General features: G+C 40.7%; 1 protein-coding gene and 1 long non-coding RNA gene across 4 annotated transcripts in view; one reads left to right on the top strand and one right to left on the bottom strand.

Annotated features, from left to right (window-relative positions):
- Nucleotides 1-15,183, top strand: part of LOC126190890 (uncharacterized) — a 136,296-nt gene extending 121,113 nt beyond the window's left edge. For 2 of the 3 annotated variants that reach the window (XM_049931499.1, XM_049931498.1), the window contains exons 10-12: nucleotides 1,986-2,047; nucleotides 10,663-10,983; nucleotides 14,708-15,183. In XM_049931499.1, the coding sequence (XP_049787456.1) occupies nucleotides 1,986-2,047; nucleotides 10,663-10,983; nucleotides 14,708-14,860 (536 nt within the window). In that variant the 3' untranslated portion in view covers nucleotides 14,861-15,183. The remainder of the gene's footprint in view (nucleotides 1-1,985; nucleotides 2,048-10,662; nucleotides 10,984-14,707) is intronic. The other variant, XM_049931500.1, reaches the window with a different exon arrangement.
- A 41-nt stretch (nucleotides 15,184-15,224) lies between these two features.
- Nucleotides 15,225-18,987, bottom strand: part of LOC126190888 (uncharacterized) — a 57,879-nt gene continuing 54,116 nt past the window's right edge. Inside the window, exon 3 of the long non-coding RNA XR_007538291.1 lies at nucleotides 15,225-15,330. This is a non-coding gene — a long non-coding RNA (uncharacterized LOC126190888). The remainder of the gene's footprint in view (nucleotides 15,331-18,987) is intronic.

Here is an 18,987-nt window from a genome sequence, read left to right as displayed (position 1 = left end):
TTCTTTCAGATATGTCTGAAAGAACAGACATCACGCTTTCATATAATTGACACAAATTATTTGCAAGAGAGATTATCTTCAAATCTACTCTCTGGTTTATGATGTGACTTAACTTTTGACACTATTTCCAAAAACCAATGCTTTAAATGTCCTAATACATACATGTAATTGCCAGGTATATTCTTTCTTGCTCCTAATTCACTGGTGTGAATGTTTACCAACCCTAATTCATTGTATGCTTAGAAACTCATAATAAATTGGGCAAGTGTAGTCATTACTATTCCCAAAGAGTAGATGGTGACATGTATTTTATTGTTATGCTGGAAATAACCTTTCATTACTTCAATGGTTAATTGTTGAGAGCAAACAATGATAGAAAGTATGTTTGTGCTGCAATCTCTCATCATTTTGGGAAACATTACATGACTGCTGACCAGTATTGCCTGACCTCCGCTAATACTTACAAACAGAAGTGGGAGCACAACTGAAATATTTGCAGGTGTGTTACGTCTGTCAGACCATCAGTGACAAAACAACTAGTATAGCGGGATGGATATAAAACAAATGTAATATTATGAACCTGTTAAAAGAAAAGGGGAAACGTTTGTATGTACAAAAAATCATAGTACCAAGCCATAGAGATTAATAAGTATTGAGTTGAAAATGCATTTCATTTTAGTACCATAATAGAGCAATTGGGAAAATGAGAGCTAGCCTTATATATGCAAACACGTCTCCTTTGCTATTTTTAGGGTTAGTGCGGGGAATGGTAATGGAAGCTGAAAGAGCACAAGGAAATGGCTGCAGTGCGAGATAGTAAGCTCATTCTCGTTTCTGTAATGTCTGCCCAAGACAGAAACAGTACCCAATTTTTTATGCTTCATATGATATACATATTATCTGACATCGACAATTGTTGTCCAAGCCGGAATGGCAGTACCATATGTTTAGCCCCAAGAAACAGTTACTGATTGAGATATGATAATTTTCTGATGCCTTCTGACCTTTTCTTACTGAGAATAAGAAGTGAAACCAAAAGAAATAAGGTACGTAGTCTACTTACATTTTAACCAGTTAACAGTTTATTTTTCAACAAGAATTTAGAATGAATGAAGAATTAACTGTAGACTCAATGCTTGTGAAGACACACACTATGAACACATGGTAACCATCAATTATTTGTGAAGAGGAGTAATACAAAATCAGAACTGGAAGTTACTGAATCTCAAGCTGTGAAACTATGGAGTTATTTTCTAGGAAACAAAACAAAACTCAATTTAAAGGAAGACAAAGAGGAGGGAAAAATCCCTTAAAACTCAGAGCCCCCCCCCCCCCCTCCCCACAGTAGGTCAATGTTGAATAAGTTAAATTTGAATTTTTTTTATGGTGTCACCGCCAGACACCACACTTGCTTGGTGGTAGCCTTTAAATCGGCCGCGGTCCGTTAGTATACGTTGGACCCGCGTGTCACCACTATCAGTGATTGCAGACCGAGCGCCGCCACACGGCAGGTCTAGTCTAGAGAGGCTCCCTAGCACTCGCCCCCAGTTGTACAGCTGACTTTGCTAGCGATGGTTCACTGTCTACATACGCTCTCATTTGCCGAGACGACAGTTTAGCATAGCCTTCAGCTACGTCATTTGCTATGACCTAGCAAGGCGCCATATTCAGTTACTATAATCTGAACACATAATATTCTGAATCATGTACCGTCAAGAGCAACATTTATCATTAATGGATTAAAGTTACGTATGAAACTAATTACGTCCGCTTTCTGAATAATCATTCCAGACCTCACGTCAGTATAACTCATCCCTCCTCACGCCAGCCTGCATGAGCTAAAACACGTGCATTTTGGCCTCCTCTAGTAACACAGTGTTGGCTCTTCTGCCAACACAACAGGTTTCCAACTTACTTTCTTAATTTTAGTTTTTATTGACAGTTCTTTAATATGCTGATGACATTTTTTTCTTATTTCAATTTAGATTTTGGGTCCAAAGCAGGGGAAACCATGACACAATTTTTACTGGCACCAACAGAAACGGAGGCAAGTATGACTTTTCATTTAGAATAGGCTGAATATGTTTTACAATGGCAGAACTAATTTTACAATAAAATATTAAACTGAAGTATTCACTTTCCATTCATTTCGTATGATTTGAATACTGAAATCATTCTTTAAGTTACTCTGATAACAATTTTAATGAAGTTGGAAGCCCCAAACACCTTCATTTCTGGTGAAGGGGCATAAAAATCAATTCTAGTGATGTTCAATCTGTGACCCCCTTCCTTGTTTTATACTGCTACCTACTTTTTTCCTCCTCAGACAATGTGGGTTAAGAGTGGCTTCTGTGTGACTTGTCTTTCCTGTTACACCCCAATATTTCCTCTATTTTACCTTGAAAAAGGAAGCTAGAATTCTGAAAGCTAGAAATAGACAGTATTTGAATTTCTATCTGTGGTTCTGAGATTTTCACCTCCTGGCAGTATGTTTGCACTGGCCAAATGCGAAAGTTGTGCTGTGTGGATTGTGGCACAGAAAATCCTTTAACGATGATTGTTTAGGCGTCCGTAACAGTGAAGCCCTTGTTGTGATGTATTAAAGAGAGAATTAAGTTTCATTGTAAAGCATGTGAGAAGAGATTAGTCCTTGAATGTTTTGGAGAAAAAGGAAGACAGGAACGTAAAACATCAGGAAATGGTGTTAACAAGTGGGCCAACTTACCGGAGTTCGTTCACTTGTTAATTCGACAAGATTTCGTACTATCAAATGATAACTCAATAAATGCAAAGCTAATCACAATTCTCAATTCAAATGCAAGATTAGGAAAATATTTATCGTGGTCATCTAAGTACTTTGAAAAATGAAGTTAAGAAACCCCTGAAAACAGCATGCGGTGTGTGGGTAGTGATTCTAGTGTGGTATGATTCCACGAAATGATGAACAGAAATTCATGAGCAAGATAATGACATGAACTCTTGTACAACCAAAGTGTAAACACTTAATATATAAAGTGTTGTGCATCAGGTCAGAGCTCTCAAGATTTCAACAAACTGCGGAAAGCAGTTCGTTATGTATTGCATATGATTTCCCCAAACATTTAGCTGAGAGCCAGCAATGCAACACTACAGAAGGATGTGGTTCACATGTAAGTAGAAAACAATCCAACAAAATTAATAAACAAAAACACGCTGTTAAGTCTCACACACTCCAATTGTAAACAGAAAACAATCAAATGAAACTGAAACATATCAGTTTTATGATCTAAATAGTCCCAACAATCTTACAAATTCCACAGACAGAAATTCTGCAAAAATGAAGATGCACATTTCCAGGAAGTACACAGGAAAAGGAGAAGAAATGTATATTTTGACAATGAATGCAGCAAAAATCTTTGTGGGTACTGAAGGGAAAAAGTATGTTGAGACTGTGACTGAAGAACACAATCATTCATACAAAAATGCACTATTAAGCACCAAACAAAATGTGGACTTACTACCCCAGAATTCCTTTGCATCTAAAAATGCTGAATCTAAACCAGTATCAAGATAACAGTTGGCACGCGAGATGAACAAGAAATGCTGTATGGTGAGAAAAAGAGCATTGGCTACACCTGAGCCATGTCAAAAGAAGCACAACTCCTGAAAATGTCATTAGCTTCCTGCAAAAGACTGTTCTTAAAAGCTTTAAAACAAAAGGGCTTAATAACAGTTTCAAAGTTAATGTTGACTTTGAGCTCAGAGAGAAAGTAATGGATAACACTATATGGCTCAGAAATATTGTGATAAAGTGTTTTTTATTCCAGACCCTTCTTCGACAAAGTCACCAAGGGCATTTAAGTTTAAAGGGAGTGAGCTGCACTACTGAAAGACCAGGAATTCTCATATCCACAGGTAAAACAAAACAAAATAGAACACAGAAAAGAAATTTGAACTAATTATGCGTTATGAATATTCCATCAAAATGTTCAATGTACTATTAAAAAAAAAAAAAAAAAAAGCAGAGAAGGTACAAGTTCTGCTTGTTGCAGAGGTACCAAATATCTTCGTAACAGTTGAGCATGGACTGACTGAAAATGAAATAAAAATGTACCATTTACAGGGTTATAAATAGTGTGTCATCCTTTGGCAGTAGCATTGTATGTGGAGAGCAGTATAAGTAAATGTGTTCCATGGCCAGTTACAAACTGTAGGAATGTGTTCTGAAGCAGCTGCAATTGGAATAAATTTTCAGGGCGACAAATGTCTAATATTAGATATAATTTGTTCTCCAAGCTCTATGATAAAATATTTCCTAATAGAACTTGAAGTACTACTTGGCAATGCTACTAAAGAATTCCCATACTTAATAGTAACTGGTGACCTAAATATAAGTACATTGAAACAGAGCAGCTGTATAAAATGTTTTCATGATGTTGTAAGTGCATATAATATGAAGCTGCATGTAAATAGCCCAACAAGGAGCACTAAATCATCAGAAATAATAATAGATCATGCTTTTATAAATGTACCTTTAGATAAACTGAAAGTATGAGGGAAGATTGGAAAGTAACACACACCGCAGCAGTGCAACATTTCCTGGGATGCAGTGTACGATACTGTTCATAACACGCTGAAATTGAACAAAATTAATGCTCGCTGCTGGGAGCCCAAAAACTTGACAGACAACCACAAGGATCAGTGATTAAGGACAAGTTTGGATCACTTAATGCACTACGCTTCAAAATAGCATGATTTTCTGAAAGAAATCATTACTGGTGATGAGTTGTGGGCAATGCAATCTTCATTCTGTATGCAAGGAAATATTATGTTGCAGGTTTCACATTCAGAAATCACATTTGTATTTTGGTTGTTTGTGAAGAAATTGTTAAGCTTTGAGTAACATATATCTGAATTCAGTAGCAGCAGGATTGTGGACTATGAAGATAATGGTCAATCATTATGCAATATTGCCGCGCTCATTGATTGTGATTCCACAACTGTTAGTGAATGTGGAATCGATGGGTTCCTATTGAATATGGAAGCAATTGGTTCACGAACAACATACTTAAACCCATGCAGGACCTCAGAGGCCTCACACGACTAGCACTGAAGAGGACAGACTGTTCACTTGGTCTTGTGGAACTGTTATACCCACTACATGTGTCTTGAGCCTCTGAGGAGAACGAACATAGCCAGATTGCATTCATCATCATCGTGGCCCAGCACCTCACTTGGTGTTAAGGGATGGTACTGTGGGAAGATTTCTCTAGTAGTTTACTAAACTGAATACAAAGTAGTGAAACGAGCCATGATAGTATATGTATAAAGAACAGTGTCTAAACATGATTAGAAGAAAATAATACTTTTCTAGACGCTGAACTGATACAAGGAACATGAATTAGTCTAAAAGATTCTTGTAGAGGGGCACTTGCTAATTTTTACAGTGCTAAATAAAGGAACGCGCAGTGAGATTAGGAGGTAGCAGCAGCTGTCAGAGGAAGGCTGAGGGCTAACAATGTCCATGTGAATGTGACTGAAGCAATGCCGGATGTCTGGGAATGCAGCGACAGGATCATTTACCAACCTTGGTGCGCTGACAGGCAAGACATGTGCAGACCAAGATCCTGCAGTCCCTCTGAACACCTAGCCACAGGAAATGCTGCATCATCAGAGCAGTAGACATACTGGTGTGTGCCATGTTGGGCAACCAGCCAAGAGTGGCCTTCCAGAAGGCAGTAAGCAGGAATGAGCACATATCAAATACTGCTTTTTGAGTCGAGATCTGACGTATGTTGAAGGCAGAGTCCGGAAGCAGCATCCAGGTGTAGTTGGGAGAGTACTGTGTCATCCTTCTGCATGGTCCTAAGTGACTGTCAATCCATGGAAGAGGCAACGGTGCAGATTTGGCTGAGGCAATCAGCAATGACGTCAGTTCCAGTGACTTGATGTATGTCAGTAGTAAATTCGGTGATGAAAGACAGCTGCCGGAATTGATGAGGAGCACTGGTCAAATTCATTTTGCAGAGATGTTATAGGCATGTGATTGGTGAAGACCGTGATTTGATTATGTGCTGGGCCTCCACCAATGGCTGAAAGTATTTGATTACCTTGTAGATGATATGGAGCTCTCTGTCATATGTGCTCTAGTGCCAGTGAGTGCTGAGAGCTTGCTGGTGAAGAAAGCAAGTTGCTGCCAGGTGTCTCTGGTATGCTGCTACAGGGCAGCACCAATGGCTGTCTCACTGGTGTCAACCTCAATGGCAAGCTGGGGTGGTAGGATGAAGGTTGGCAAGCAGGGTAGCAGCCAAGTCATGCTTTGTGGCAGAGAAGCTGTCTTTTATTTTTGGCATCCACAGCACCGGCTTGTTGCCCTTTGTTTTCAGGGCCATGAATGTACATTATGAGTGGCTTCTGTATAGCTGTTGTTCCTCAAATAGTGATGGAAGAAGTTTAACATGCTGAGGGAGCTGCAGAGGTCCTTGAATGTCTCTGGGGACAGGAATTCGAAGACAGCCTCCACCTTGTTGGGCAGGATACATGAACGAGCAGCAGAGATGATGTGACCCAGGATCCACCTCACTGGCACCAAGAATGCACTTTGCCATATTGACGATGATGCCGGCATCATCGAGGCATTAAAAAATACTGTATAGGTGCTCACGGAGGCATTAAAAAATACTGCATAAGTGCTCACGGTGTTCCTTGGGCATCATGGAAGAAAGAGCATGTTGTCCAAGTAGGCAAAACAGCAGGGCAAGTCCCGCAAGATGCCGTCCAAGGATCACTGCCACATTTGGGCGTCATTACGGAGGCCAAATGCAGTGAAGGAACTCTTGCGGAGCCCATATGGGCTGATGATCAATCTTTTAGATATTCTTGGGTGTGACCAGAGTCTGGGTGAAAGCTTTGATGCAGTCTATTGTGCTGAAAATTGTAGCTTCAACCAACAAATAGCTGTGTGTGAGCAACAACAAGTACCATTCAAGGAAGGTATGTGCTTTCAGCTTCTGGTAATTGCCACTTGGGCACCAGAAGCCATCCTTCTTCTTGGCAACTGGAAGGGTGGATGCCAACAGGCTCTTTGAAAGATGCAGCATGCTGACAACGAACAGCTCATCAAACTTGCCCTTGGCAATCTTGAGTTTGTGCAGTCATAGGGGCTGTGGCCAGCAGACCACCTGAAGTGCACTCAGTGGATGTGTGAGAGCAAGATGTTTTGCCACAATGTTGGTATATGGGCTGAAATGTGCCACCTGCCTTACAACAAAGAAAACAGTGAAACAAGTTGTGCACTTCATTGATTTTCCAGTATTGATATCAATGAGGTGCTGGTTGGCAACTTCCGGAAACAGGTGGTAATAGCCAACGATGTCTACTCTGATAATGGGGTCAGTCACATCAGCGATGGTGAATGTTCGAGAGAGGTCCATTGCATGCTGAGGTCAAGGACACGATAATGTATGCCATAGCTAGTGATGGTAGACTTATTCACTGCCATCAGGATTATGGCTGAGGTGATGCAAGGGTCTCCTACAAGATGCCTTGGATAGATAGACAACTCGTAGCCATGTTGCTCAGGAAAGGTGTGGCGGAGTGAGCATGTCAAACGAACAAGTGCTGCGAGACTGATGAGCAGCCGGGCGTGTCTAATCCTGCTAGTTGTTTGTGTTTGGGTGACAAGAGCGTAGCTGCTTGAAGTTCGCTGTGTCCAGGCTGAAATGGTTGTGGTACCAGCAGAGCAAGAGGTGTCGGCAGGTGGCTGGAGTTGTGGTGGCAGTAGCTGTCGTTGCACAGACAGTTAGTGCTGCGGCGGGAAAGGTGGCAATTGGAATCATGGCGGCCCACGGTTGCCTGCAGCATTGCCATGTTGGCTAGGCCAGAGGATGGGGTAGTGGCTGGTGATGTCATTAGCAGCAAGCTGAGCAGTGAGGCAAATGAGTTCATGGCAGGGAGGGTGGCGTGATGGTCAGCTGAATGCTGGGGGGTGGGGGGAGGGGGTGTTAGCCCATGGCAATGGTTCAGATGGTTCAAATGGCTCTGTGCACTATGGGACTTAACATCTGAGGTCATCAGTCCCCAAGAACTTAGAACTACTTAAACCTAGCTAACCTAAGGACATCACACACATCCATGCCACAGGATTCGAACCTGTTACCGTAGCAGTCGCGCAGTTCCAGACTGAAGCGCCTAGAACGCTTGTCCACAGCAGCCAGCATGGCAATGGTGGTGGCAGCCAGGGAGACCAGCACCTCATGCACCCTGTCAGTGAGGCTGGCAGCGTCAGTGAGGGCGAGGTTGGTGTGAAGCCACATCTGTCTGTATTGGGACCGAGAGGTGAGCCAGCAAGATGCTGTACAGGGGACCATTAGAAACCACATGTGGCTCCATCTGACTTTCGAGGTAATGCAGGAATTACAAGAGTTGCCAGTTTCCACACCGCTCAGTGGAAAGGAGGACCCAGACATGCTGCATCTACAACCATGTGAGTTGTAATAGGTGGTGGTGCTGGAGTGTCTCATAGCAGTCGGTGGCAGGGTGTGATAAGATGATGTTGCCAATCTCCATTACATACGTTGGCTCAATCACCATAGCAAAGTTGGTGGCATCTTAGGTGATTCCACAGCCGGCAAAGATGGTGTCCATAGAGAAAAACCACAGTCACAGGTCTTGAGGATTGAAGAGTGGTGTGCAGGCTGCTGCACTAGCAGATGGAGTGGCACCAGCAGGCAGGGGATTGGACATCAACATGTCAGGGCCAATAGGAACAGTGGTGGCGGCGGCAGATGCTGAGGCTGGCACCAGCAGATGCTGAGGCTGGCACCAGGATTTGGGCTGCTGGTGGACATGTCGGCACAAGATTTGCATGCAGCTTAGTGTTGCAGCATTCCAGCTCTGCTAGGCGCATGGTCAGGTTGATGATGGTATTGTGAGACGATGGAGCGGGAACATGCTAACAGAAGTTGTTGGTGTGGTTTACAAATTGGTGGGAGTGGGTCTGGCATGCCTAATGAGATGAGGCGGCCAACAACATGCCAAATTTGAAAATTAAGTCTCCAAATTTTATCATCAGGTCACCAGTGTGGGAAGTTTTCCATACCTAATTTGCTATATAGAATACAAGGTAGTGGAATGGGACTTGATGGATGATGTATAAAGAACAGTATCTACACATGGTTAGAAGGGGCATGAGTTAGTCTCAAAGATCAACAGTTTCTTGGGGGATTAATTGTCTCTTGCAGGAAACATTGATGGGGCAGATCAAGAGCGAACGTTACACGGCATGATGGGCAGACTATTAATTGTCTCTTGCAGGAAATATTGATGGGGCAGATCAGGAGTGAAGGTTACATGGCATGATGGGCAGACTCAGATGGTATGCATGTGGGTGCAGAACACCGGCTGGTCGGAATGTTTATGGCACAAACTTTTAATTACTCACTGGTCTCCATAGTTGGTGTGGTGCAGGCATATCTTTAAATTCAACAGTGAGGTTTCGACACCAAACTTGTCACCAAATGGTGTGTCGATCATGCTGCGAGCATGGAGCTGAACATATGGTGACACCACAAGGAGAAGAGCCAGACTGGGAGCAAAGCCGGGTTGGTGGAAGCATTGCTAGTAGCCTGAGCTACCTTCTTTGAACCGACAACCAGCGACTACAGTATCCTGGTATCCAGTCGTGTGGCAGAATCGATAGCTTGTGGCAGAAGTCATATGCAAAGAAAAAATGCTGCCTGTCTTAGCAGATCTAGGAATGTGTGGGTCTGCTAGACTCAGAAACATTCACTTGTGTTTTGCACAGCCAGTAATTTGGACAGCCGATTTTACATTTACTGGTTGTTGAGGTTGGCAGCTGTGCCATATATTCAAGATTCTTGTGGCATTCTCTTACAACAACATAATGCATGGCTACATGTTGCCTTTGCTGTTCTGACCTACTTTGATAAAAAGGGTGTTTGACTTGCCCTAGCCAGCACATTCTTCAGATCTATCACCCATTGATAACATCTAGGCATGGGTTGCCAAGGGACTGGCACACCACCACTAGCTGGCACTGAGACTCATTAACTGTGATGTAGACTTGAAAAGAAGGAAGGAAGTAGGTTATTGTTTAATGTCACATCAACAACCAGATCAATAGATATGGAGCACAAGCTCAGATTGTTTCAAGGATGGGGAAGGAAATCGGCAATGCCTTTTCACAAGAACCATCCCAGCAGTTACCTGGAGTGATTTAGGGAGATCACAGAAAACATAAATCAGGATATAGGATATTTTGATGCAGATTTCAACTGTCGTATTCCTGAATGCAAGTCCAGTGTGCTGGCCGCTGTGCCACCTCACTTGCTGCCACAGATTGAAAGCAGCTCGGAATCATTTAAATATATCTGTCACCGTGATACCCAGCCAAGTTAAAACCAATATTGCTGCCAGAGCTGGTAGCACTCTGTACTAAATTTCACACCCTATACATCCACAAATCACCTGAAAATTTAATCGTCTATTCTTCCCAGTTTGCTGCATATGTACAATAATTACACTTCTGTTATTTGCTATCCTTGCTTAGTTTTAATGGCCAGCAGCACCCTCTGAAAAGAATATGTATCTATATTAATCAGTGCAATATAAAAACCTCACTGAAGCCTTAGTATCATCTTTAACGTGTTTTTGCTCCAACAGATAACAGCTACCAATATTCAGGGTGTGCAAGATGATTCCGGAACAGAGGTCATATCAGATACTTGCTTTATAGTAACAGCAGCCAGCATGCCTGTGCCACTGACAGAGGAAACAGTAGTAACATCAGAATTCCATGAGGAAGAATCCTGCAAAGGATCTGCACGAACTGATTTTACATATGAAGATATATGTACATGGAAGAAGCAGAGCATGAATCTAGAGGAAGATGCAGCTTCCAGCTCCAATGACAATCCACTGAAGCAGACACTAAACCCAGAGGTGTGTGCCTCTGATCCAGAACTGTCTCAAATTGTTCTTCAGGTAATTGCTAACAAATGGATCTATGTCAGCTTAATTTTATTTAAATATGGGTTAAGAAATATGTTTCACTACAAGTCAAAATTGAGTAAATGATAATATACTGGAAAATCCATCTGCATGAATTGTCCACCAGGAATAACAGCCAGCACCAAATTGTGAGCAAGAGCACAATTGAGCATACAGTGGAAACACGTGCAACTGAACAAAATGTGCGTGACACCAATGGCTGCTGCACTTTTGCTATCTGTATCCTGACATGCAGCAGTAACTTGAATTAAATAGACTGGAATTCTTCTTACTGTACATCATTTGGTCATGCATCTCTGTGGCCTTAATCTTTGCTAGCTCTCCTCTTTCTCATCTCAATCAGCTCTGAAACTCTGCTAGCACACCTCTCCCCACCTCCAGCCCTGTCCTCATGCCTCCTACTTCACTTAATCTATTGACAACTACGGTACACACTCTACAGTCTCTGCCTTCCACCCCCCTCCCCTCCTTCTCCTTCTCACCCAAATCGCTCCACCACTTCATTGTGTGATTCATGTAGCTTCCCTTGCTCTCACCAGGCTGGGTTCCTAGGTGTCACATCCCATTCCTTTGCTCCCTCTCCCTCTCAACTATCAGTCTTCCTTCCCTCAACACACCCCTCCCTTCCTTCCCTCTTCATCACATTCATTACACCTTACACACCCAATCACTCCAGTTGGGCTACAGTGCTAGGACGAAGTAGTCAGCTAAAACTGTGTACATGTACATGTGTTTTTGTTAATTAACTTTAAAGGGGAACATTGTCTAAAAGCTGAGCAATGATTTCAGTTTTGTTAATGTGACTCTCAACTGGCTTTGTATTCTTTTCATTATTTGTATTTAATTCCATCACCTGAGAGCTCTAACTGGTAACGTCTCCAACTATATGCTGTTCATGTTGTAGCACACAGCTAAGTTGTAAAAAATCATATATCACTCATTTATCATTCAGAAAAGATATCATTTTAGTTTTTTAATTAGTGGGCTCAAAAGCAAACTCATTGTGATGTTTTGGTTATAACCAAAGAGCTAAAAGGAAAACTAAAATATCTTCTTTATTAGTCAGGGTGTAAGTAGAGAATTCTCACAAAAATTAAAACAGCAAATGACACATTTTGAATAATTACCCACAGCAGAAACATAGCTCCAAGTACCACTTTGGGTACATTACTTTTACAGGGTGTGGCAGAAAACTAGGCCAATTTTGATACAGCAAAACAAGCTGAGGATAATATTTTCAATTACAATGACAAAACCCATACACATTGCCATTTCATGCACTGTTCATGTTATGAAAACAATATCCTGTAGATGGCCATCATTCTTACATTGAGACTCAGACAATATGCAGTTTACATCGTTCACAGCACATTCAATCATCTGTACAGGAATGCTTCTGATTTATGAATCAATGGTGTCTTTCAGTGTCACAATTTCTGTAGACACCCCCAAGGGAAGTAATCACAGACTAATAAATTTGGAGATCTGGGGAGGCCAGGAGATCTGGGGAGGCCATAAAATGCCCCATCCCTTGAAATGATGTGGATTCCAAACACACTGTGCACTGTTGCCATTGAAATTTGAGTACAATGAGATTGTACCACCATCTTGCATAAATCAATACTCATTTGCAGGAAACTGTTAAATTCAGATGTGAGGAAAGTATCAACCATGGCAGTATATTGCTTAGATGTGACTGTGGTCTCTCGACCATGTTCATCCCCAAAGAAAGAAAGGACCGATTATGCCCACTGAAGAGAAAATGCATCACACTGTGATTTTCTGTCTGCATAAGACACATTGATGGACTTCGTGAGGATTTTCCTCACCCTGTTGATGGGAGTTTTGTTTGCTGACATAACCACTGTGATGAAAATGTGCCTTGTCACTCATCCATAGCAATGTTAAGAGCCTTCACTGTTCTTAATTTTAGTCAACAATCATTTGGTTTTCATAATCACATACTTCATTTAACTGTTGCACAATTTGTGTCTTGTACAGTTGCGACTTTAAATCAGTCCATAAAACTTTGTGCACACTACGAGAGGACAGTCCCAGTACAGCTGCAATTTGTCTCACAGAATGCTTCTGATGGTTAGTTATAACATTCTGCACCTCCTCTTTTTGTTTCTGTGAGCAATTGTGGGCCTTCATGGTGATTTCAGCTTAAGTGCACGTGCTGTTTCACCCATAATCTGAATGCTTGTGCTGATAGTATAGAACCATTTTGTCTAAGGGTAAATGGTAATGGGATTCCTGTTCAGCAACAGCAACACAATCACTATTTTTGTAAAAGGTTTTGTACAATGCTTACACAACCTTAGTACAATGCTTACACAACCAAAGCAACATCACTACGTCACTCCAGTGCTCCATCTCAGCAAATGGCGTACCTACCTGAAACAGATGGCAAATATTCAGTGTTGCCAGTAACTAATTAAAACAGCCCATTTTCCTGCCACACCTTGTATAATCTGCATGAGGGCTGAAACAAGGTACCTTTTTTCCTTCCATTATAAACAAGACTCTTTGCAACTGACATGGAGTGCTCAAGGCACAAATGTTCCTGTTATGTGGAAGAGTGTTGTGTCACCACACATATTTACCACTACATGGACAATGTTAGAAAACCATATGAAGAGGATAAAATACTTACTTTGATGTGTTAGTGTCTTTACGTAATCACAAGCCTACAATGTTAGGAATATGACTTGGTGCTCATTGTAATATGTCTGGAAGGAAATAACCTGTAACGGCTCAAGCAACATAATTTGTGAGAAAATCTGTTATGGTTCACTGCTACTTTTGGTTACATGGGTGGTTTTAAAAATAAAGCACATAAAATTGGAACCACCACTGACTAATACTCTCTGCTGTGCCATTACACGTTGTGTCTCAGTAGAGTTATTGATTACACGTTTTGCGGGTGTACCAGTTACTTTTACAGTTTGGTGTAATCATCACATATCAACTTTCCTCTATCCTCTTAAATTTTCTATTTTCAAAGCACTGTATTGTGTGCAAATGCAGATCCAAACAACTTTTCCATATTTTGTAATAGAGAGATTAGTGTTAAATGTATTGTAATTGAGGGATTATAATGTTGTTACCATATCTGATATGTTCTTCATTCTGAATTGTACTTACAAGTTTGTTTTACCATTTTTCATGCAGTTAATAATCTGTATATAAAAACAACAAGGGTTGATTGTATAAACATTTGACTGTACATTAACACAGAAAATGGCTTCAAACCAAACTTAACTCAGAAGTCTGTATTGTATAAATGTTATCCTAGATTATATCAGTGTGAAGTACAACAAACTTTGACGCGAAAATTCGCTGATCAAATTCGGGTTCAAATGTAACTGTCAGTTTAAAATGTAGTGACATAACAGAACAATACTTTTGTTTTGTACAGATACAAATTGCAAGAATAAAAGAGTCGTTATTAACATGTAAATGTATGACTACGCCACTCCCATACTGCAGCTCAAAACATCACTGAACCTTCTTCAGTGGATCCAAGTTTAGAGTTGTACAGTAGAGTAGAGTCCTGAAACAGAGTTCAGTTTCTGCACTACAGTCAAAACTGACTTCCAGTCAGTGATGTTTATACAATCAGCCCTATGTGTTGCTGTCCATCAGTAAGAAAAACATTTCCAAATATATAATTACAGTTTTCTATTTTATGCAGGATGAAACACTGAATATCCAAGTTGACACTCAAGAAGATAATCTAATGACAATAAGTGATACATACAGTGAATATCAAGTACTAATTCTTGAGCAACAAAGTAATGTGAAACAATTTTCAGAATCAACAATTAATTTGAGAGATCTTCAATAATTAATAGTAATTAAGAAACTACAGCTGCAAAGAAGTTTAAGCAGAAATCAATTCGTACTGAATACAACCAAAAAGGGACCAATGTGTTTACCAAAACAAACACAATGTGTTACTAGTTTCCTAAAATATTCACATGATAATGGACATTCTCTTTAATTAAACACAATTTCCACTGAATACTCATGTGTTTATTCTATGTATTAGTGATATTGAAATGATTGATTGTTTTTCCACCTTTGTATACATGCATGTGAAGCAACTGTTCTATGTACTTTGACAACTACAATGTTTGCAAAATGGGCTTAAAATATAATTATAAAATATTAAAATTATAAAATAAATATCAATTGAAGAGGTTTTCAACAAGTCTATTAGACACTATGAAGTCCTTTATGTAGTTGGATAACACTTCCATATCAGCACGATCAGTGAACTTCAATCCAAGGAATAATGAAGCCAAGTTTTCACACCTGAAAATTATGACAGAGAAAAAGAGTCAAGTTACCTTTTTTAAATGATGACGTTACCCCATGCATCATAAACTTTTATGGCATGGTAGAGAAAAATAGGAAGAAAAGTGAGGCATCATTGTAAATGGATGTCATATTCTTACAAACTAGAATTGTGTTACCTGTAGGAAAGAAGTACAGCCTGCATAGAATGACATGATTCAAAAATAATGAATAGCAGTAAATGAAGTAAGAATGAAAGTATTTGTACTCTGAGCATACCATGGGTTACCAATATCTATATAGGAAGCATTCAGATGTGTCGAACAAATTATTTGTTGCCAACACCCATTGCCTCCAAAGTCCCATGACCTTGGCATCGTGTAACGGTTTGCCCAAATGCACTCAGCAAATTCTGAATGTCATTACACTGCTATATAGACAGATCCTGATCAAGAGCACCATGGATTTTACATTCATGTTTGATAGTCACCTTAACAAATAGCGTTTGATACCTGGAATGAAATTGGTTTAAAGCTTTGAAGAGATAAATGCAAGGGCATTTCACTTGTTTACAACAAGTATCACAGCACATGTCATTATTTTTTTCTTATGGGAATAGAAGAGAGAGCCCCCTGTTATCTTTAGGTTTAGTACTGCAATTGTTCATATTGTAGAGTCTCTCTCTTAATAAATTATGCAGTGTGGCATTATGAAACAGCTTCCTACGAAGCTAAAGTAAATGTCCTGAAAAACACTGAATTTGTATTAACAATTTACATCAGTCCATTGTCCTTTATTGACTTTCCTTTGTATATTTTTCTCTTTACAACAGGCAAGCTTTAAAAAAAGCATTTGACCATATTTCTTTACTGCATTGTATTTATGAGTATCCACTATGCTATGGAATTAATTTTATGCAAAAAAAGAAAACTAAAGTATTAAATGATTAATGGAAAATCTCATATAAAGATGTGAAACAAATACTAACAAAGAGATAGAGTGGCTGGCCAGTACTTACCTCAGCTCAGTACAGCCGATAGATACACATAAAACAGAACCGAAAATTACATTCCTGGTTTTCGGAACAAATGTTCCTTCATCAGGGAGGAGAGAGGGGAAAGAAAGGGAAGAAGGGAAAGGAGATTCAGTTACTCACAACCCAGGCTATGAAGCAACAGGGAAAGGAAAATAGGGAGGGTAGCAAGGATGGAAGCATGGTTGTCAGAGGGAAGCCAAAGATATTCTACTGTAAGTACTGTGCCAGCTTCAAACCAAAGAGGATGCATACAGAAGTAAAGAGGTATATAGTATAAAGATAAACACAACTATGTGGGATGAAAAGATGCGTGAATGGTTAAAGAGGAAAGGGAAAGAGGAGAAGACTGAAGAGTAAATGGGAGTGAGGTTGTTTAACGTAGGTTCAGTCCAGGGGGATGGCGGGATGAAAGGATGTGTTGGAGTGCAAGTTCCCATCTCCGCAGTTCAGAGGGACTGGTGTTGGGTGGGAGAAGCCAAATGGCACATACGGTGTAGCAGGTTCCTAGGTCCCTAGAATTATGCTGGAGGGCATGCTCCGCTACTGGGTATTGGGCATCTCCTAGGCGGACAGTTCGTCTGTGTCCGTTCATGCGCTCAGCCAGTTTAGTTGTTGTCATGCCGATGTAAAAGGCTGTGCAGTGCAGACATGTCAGTTGATAAATGACGTGTGTAGTTTCACACGTGGCCCTGCCTTGAATTGTGTATGTTTTACCAGTAGCGGGGCTGGAGTAGGTGGTTGTGGGGGGATGCATGGGGCAGGTTTTGCAGCGGGGTTGGTTACAGGGGTAGGAACCGCTGGGTAGAGAAGGTGGTCTGGGAATATTGTAGGGTTTAACAAGGATGTTACGGAGGTTAGGGGGGCGACGAAAGGCGACTCTGGGTGGTGTGGGGAGAATTTTGTCAAGGGATGATCTCATTTCAGGGGTTGACTTGAGAAAGTCATATCCCTGGCGGAGTAATTTGTTGATGTTTTCGAGGCCAGGATAATATTGGGTGACAAGGGGGATGCTTCTGTGTGGTCTGGGGGTAGGAACATTGTTGTTGGACGGGGAGGAATGTATTGCTCGGGAGATCTGTTTGTTGACAAGGTCTGTAGGATAGTTGCGGGAGAGGAAAGCACTGGTCAGGTTATTGGTGTAATTGTTGAGGGATTCATCACTGGAGCAGATGCGTTTGCCACGAATAGCTAGGCTGTAGGGAAGGGAGCGTTTGATGTGGAATGGATGGCAACTATCAAAGTGAAGGTACTGTTGTTTGTTTGTGGGTTTGATATGGACAGAGGTGTGGATGTGAGCTTCAACAAGACGAAGGTCAACATCCAGGAAGGTGGCTTGGGTTTTGGAGAAGGACCAGGTGAAATTCAGATTCGAAAAGGAGTTGAGGTTTGTTGAGGAATGTAATTTTCGGTTCTGTTTTATGTGTATCTATCGGCTGTACTGAGCTGAGGTAAGTACTGGCCAGCCACTCTCTCTCTTTGTTAGTATTTGTTAAACTAAAGTATTATTTATACATAATCATTCTCCACACCATATTAGTATCTTAGATTCTAATTCTGATTACTTTAAAATAAGTACATTGATTTGGAAACCTATGTAATACAGAAGTAATTACTCAGACAGTTCTACATAAATCTTCGTTCCATATGATCGTTTCTTGGTTACACAGTAAACACTAATGAATTTATCTAATGCTTGTCTTGCAAATATGTGTCCATGCATTCACATAAATTACCCGTATGGTATTAATTCTTGATTTTCAACATATAAAGTGCCTTTTACTTGCACAATAACTTTAATTACACCTTTGTAGAACTTTCCAATGAAAAGTGACATATCCTCCTTTGATTTTCATCCATAGCATCAACAATTATTCAGCACTGCAGTTACAAATAAATAAATGCTTAAAAACTTAGTAAGTATGCCTCATATTAAAGCGATGGAGGGGCTGGCGAGTACTTACCTCAGCTCAGTACAGCCGATAGATACACAAAACAGAACAGAAAATTTACATTCCTACCTTTCGGAACTTTACTTTGTTTCTTCGTCAGGGAGGAGAGAGGGGGGGAAAAAGGGGGAAGAAGGGAAAGTGGATTCAGTTACTCACAACCCAGGTTATGAAACTACAGGGAAAGGTAAACAGGGAGGGTAGCAATAGCGCACGAGCCCGCTCGCAACTGCTCAAACGAATCTAATGTAAACAGTTCTGACGTCACTCTCAAAGGAGGCAATTCGTTGTTATGAAGCATTGCCTAGCTTTCCTAAAGCCTTTGACATATTTTACTGGGCAGACGATTGTATGAGCACTATATTTTGTTGTTTATATGGCGCATATTGTTTGCAACTTGAGTTTTATTTTCGTTTCTTTCACTCGTTTATATTTTATTGCTGCAGTAGTGGGATACAGTAATATCCTTCGTTAGAGTATTGATTCTTACCTGTCAAAATTACAAAAATCTAACTGAAAACTAAAACAATGAAAAATTCCCAGAATTCTAAAAAGTTCCCGGTTTTCTCCTGGATGAAAAAATTTCCGGGTTTTTCCCGGATCATATACACCCTGGGTAGTCACACAAGTTATCGTCCACTACCGAACATTCAGGCGAGTAAGCAGGAACAACGAGGACTGATTCGATTTTTG

Source organism: Schistocerca cancellata, chromosome 6 (genome assembly GCF_023864275.1).
Source record: "Schistocerca cancellata isolate TAMUIC-IGC-003103 chromosome 6, iqSchCanc2.1, whole genome shotgun sequence".
NCBI classification, from domain to species: Eukaryota; Metazoa; Arthropoda; class Insecta; order Orthoptera; family Acrididae; genus Schistocerca; species Schistocerca cancellata.
This window is presented reverse-complemented; position numbering and strand designations above follow the sequence as displayed.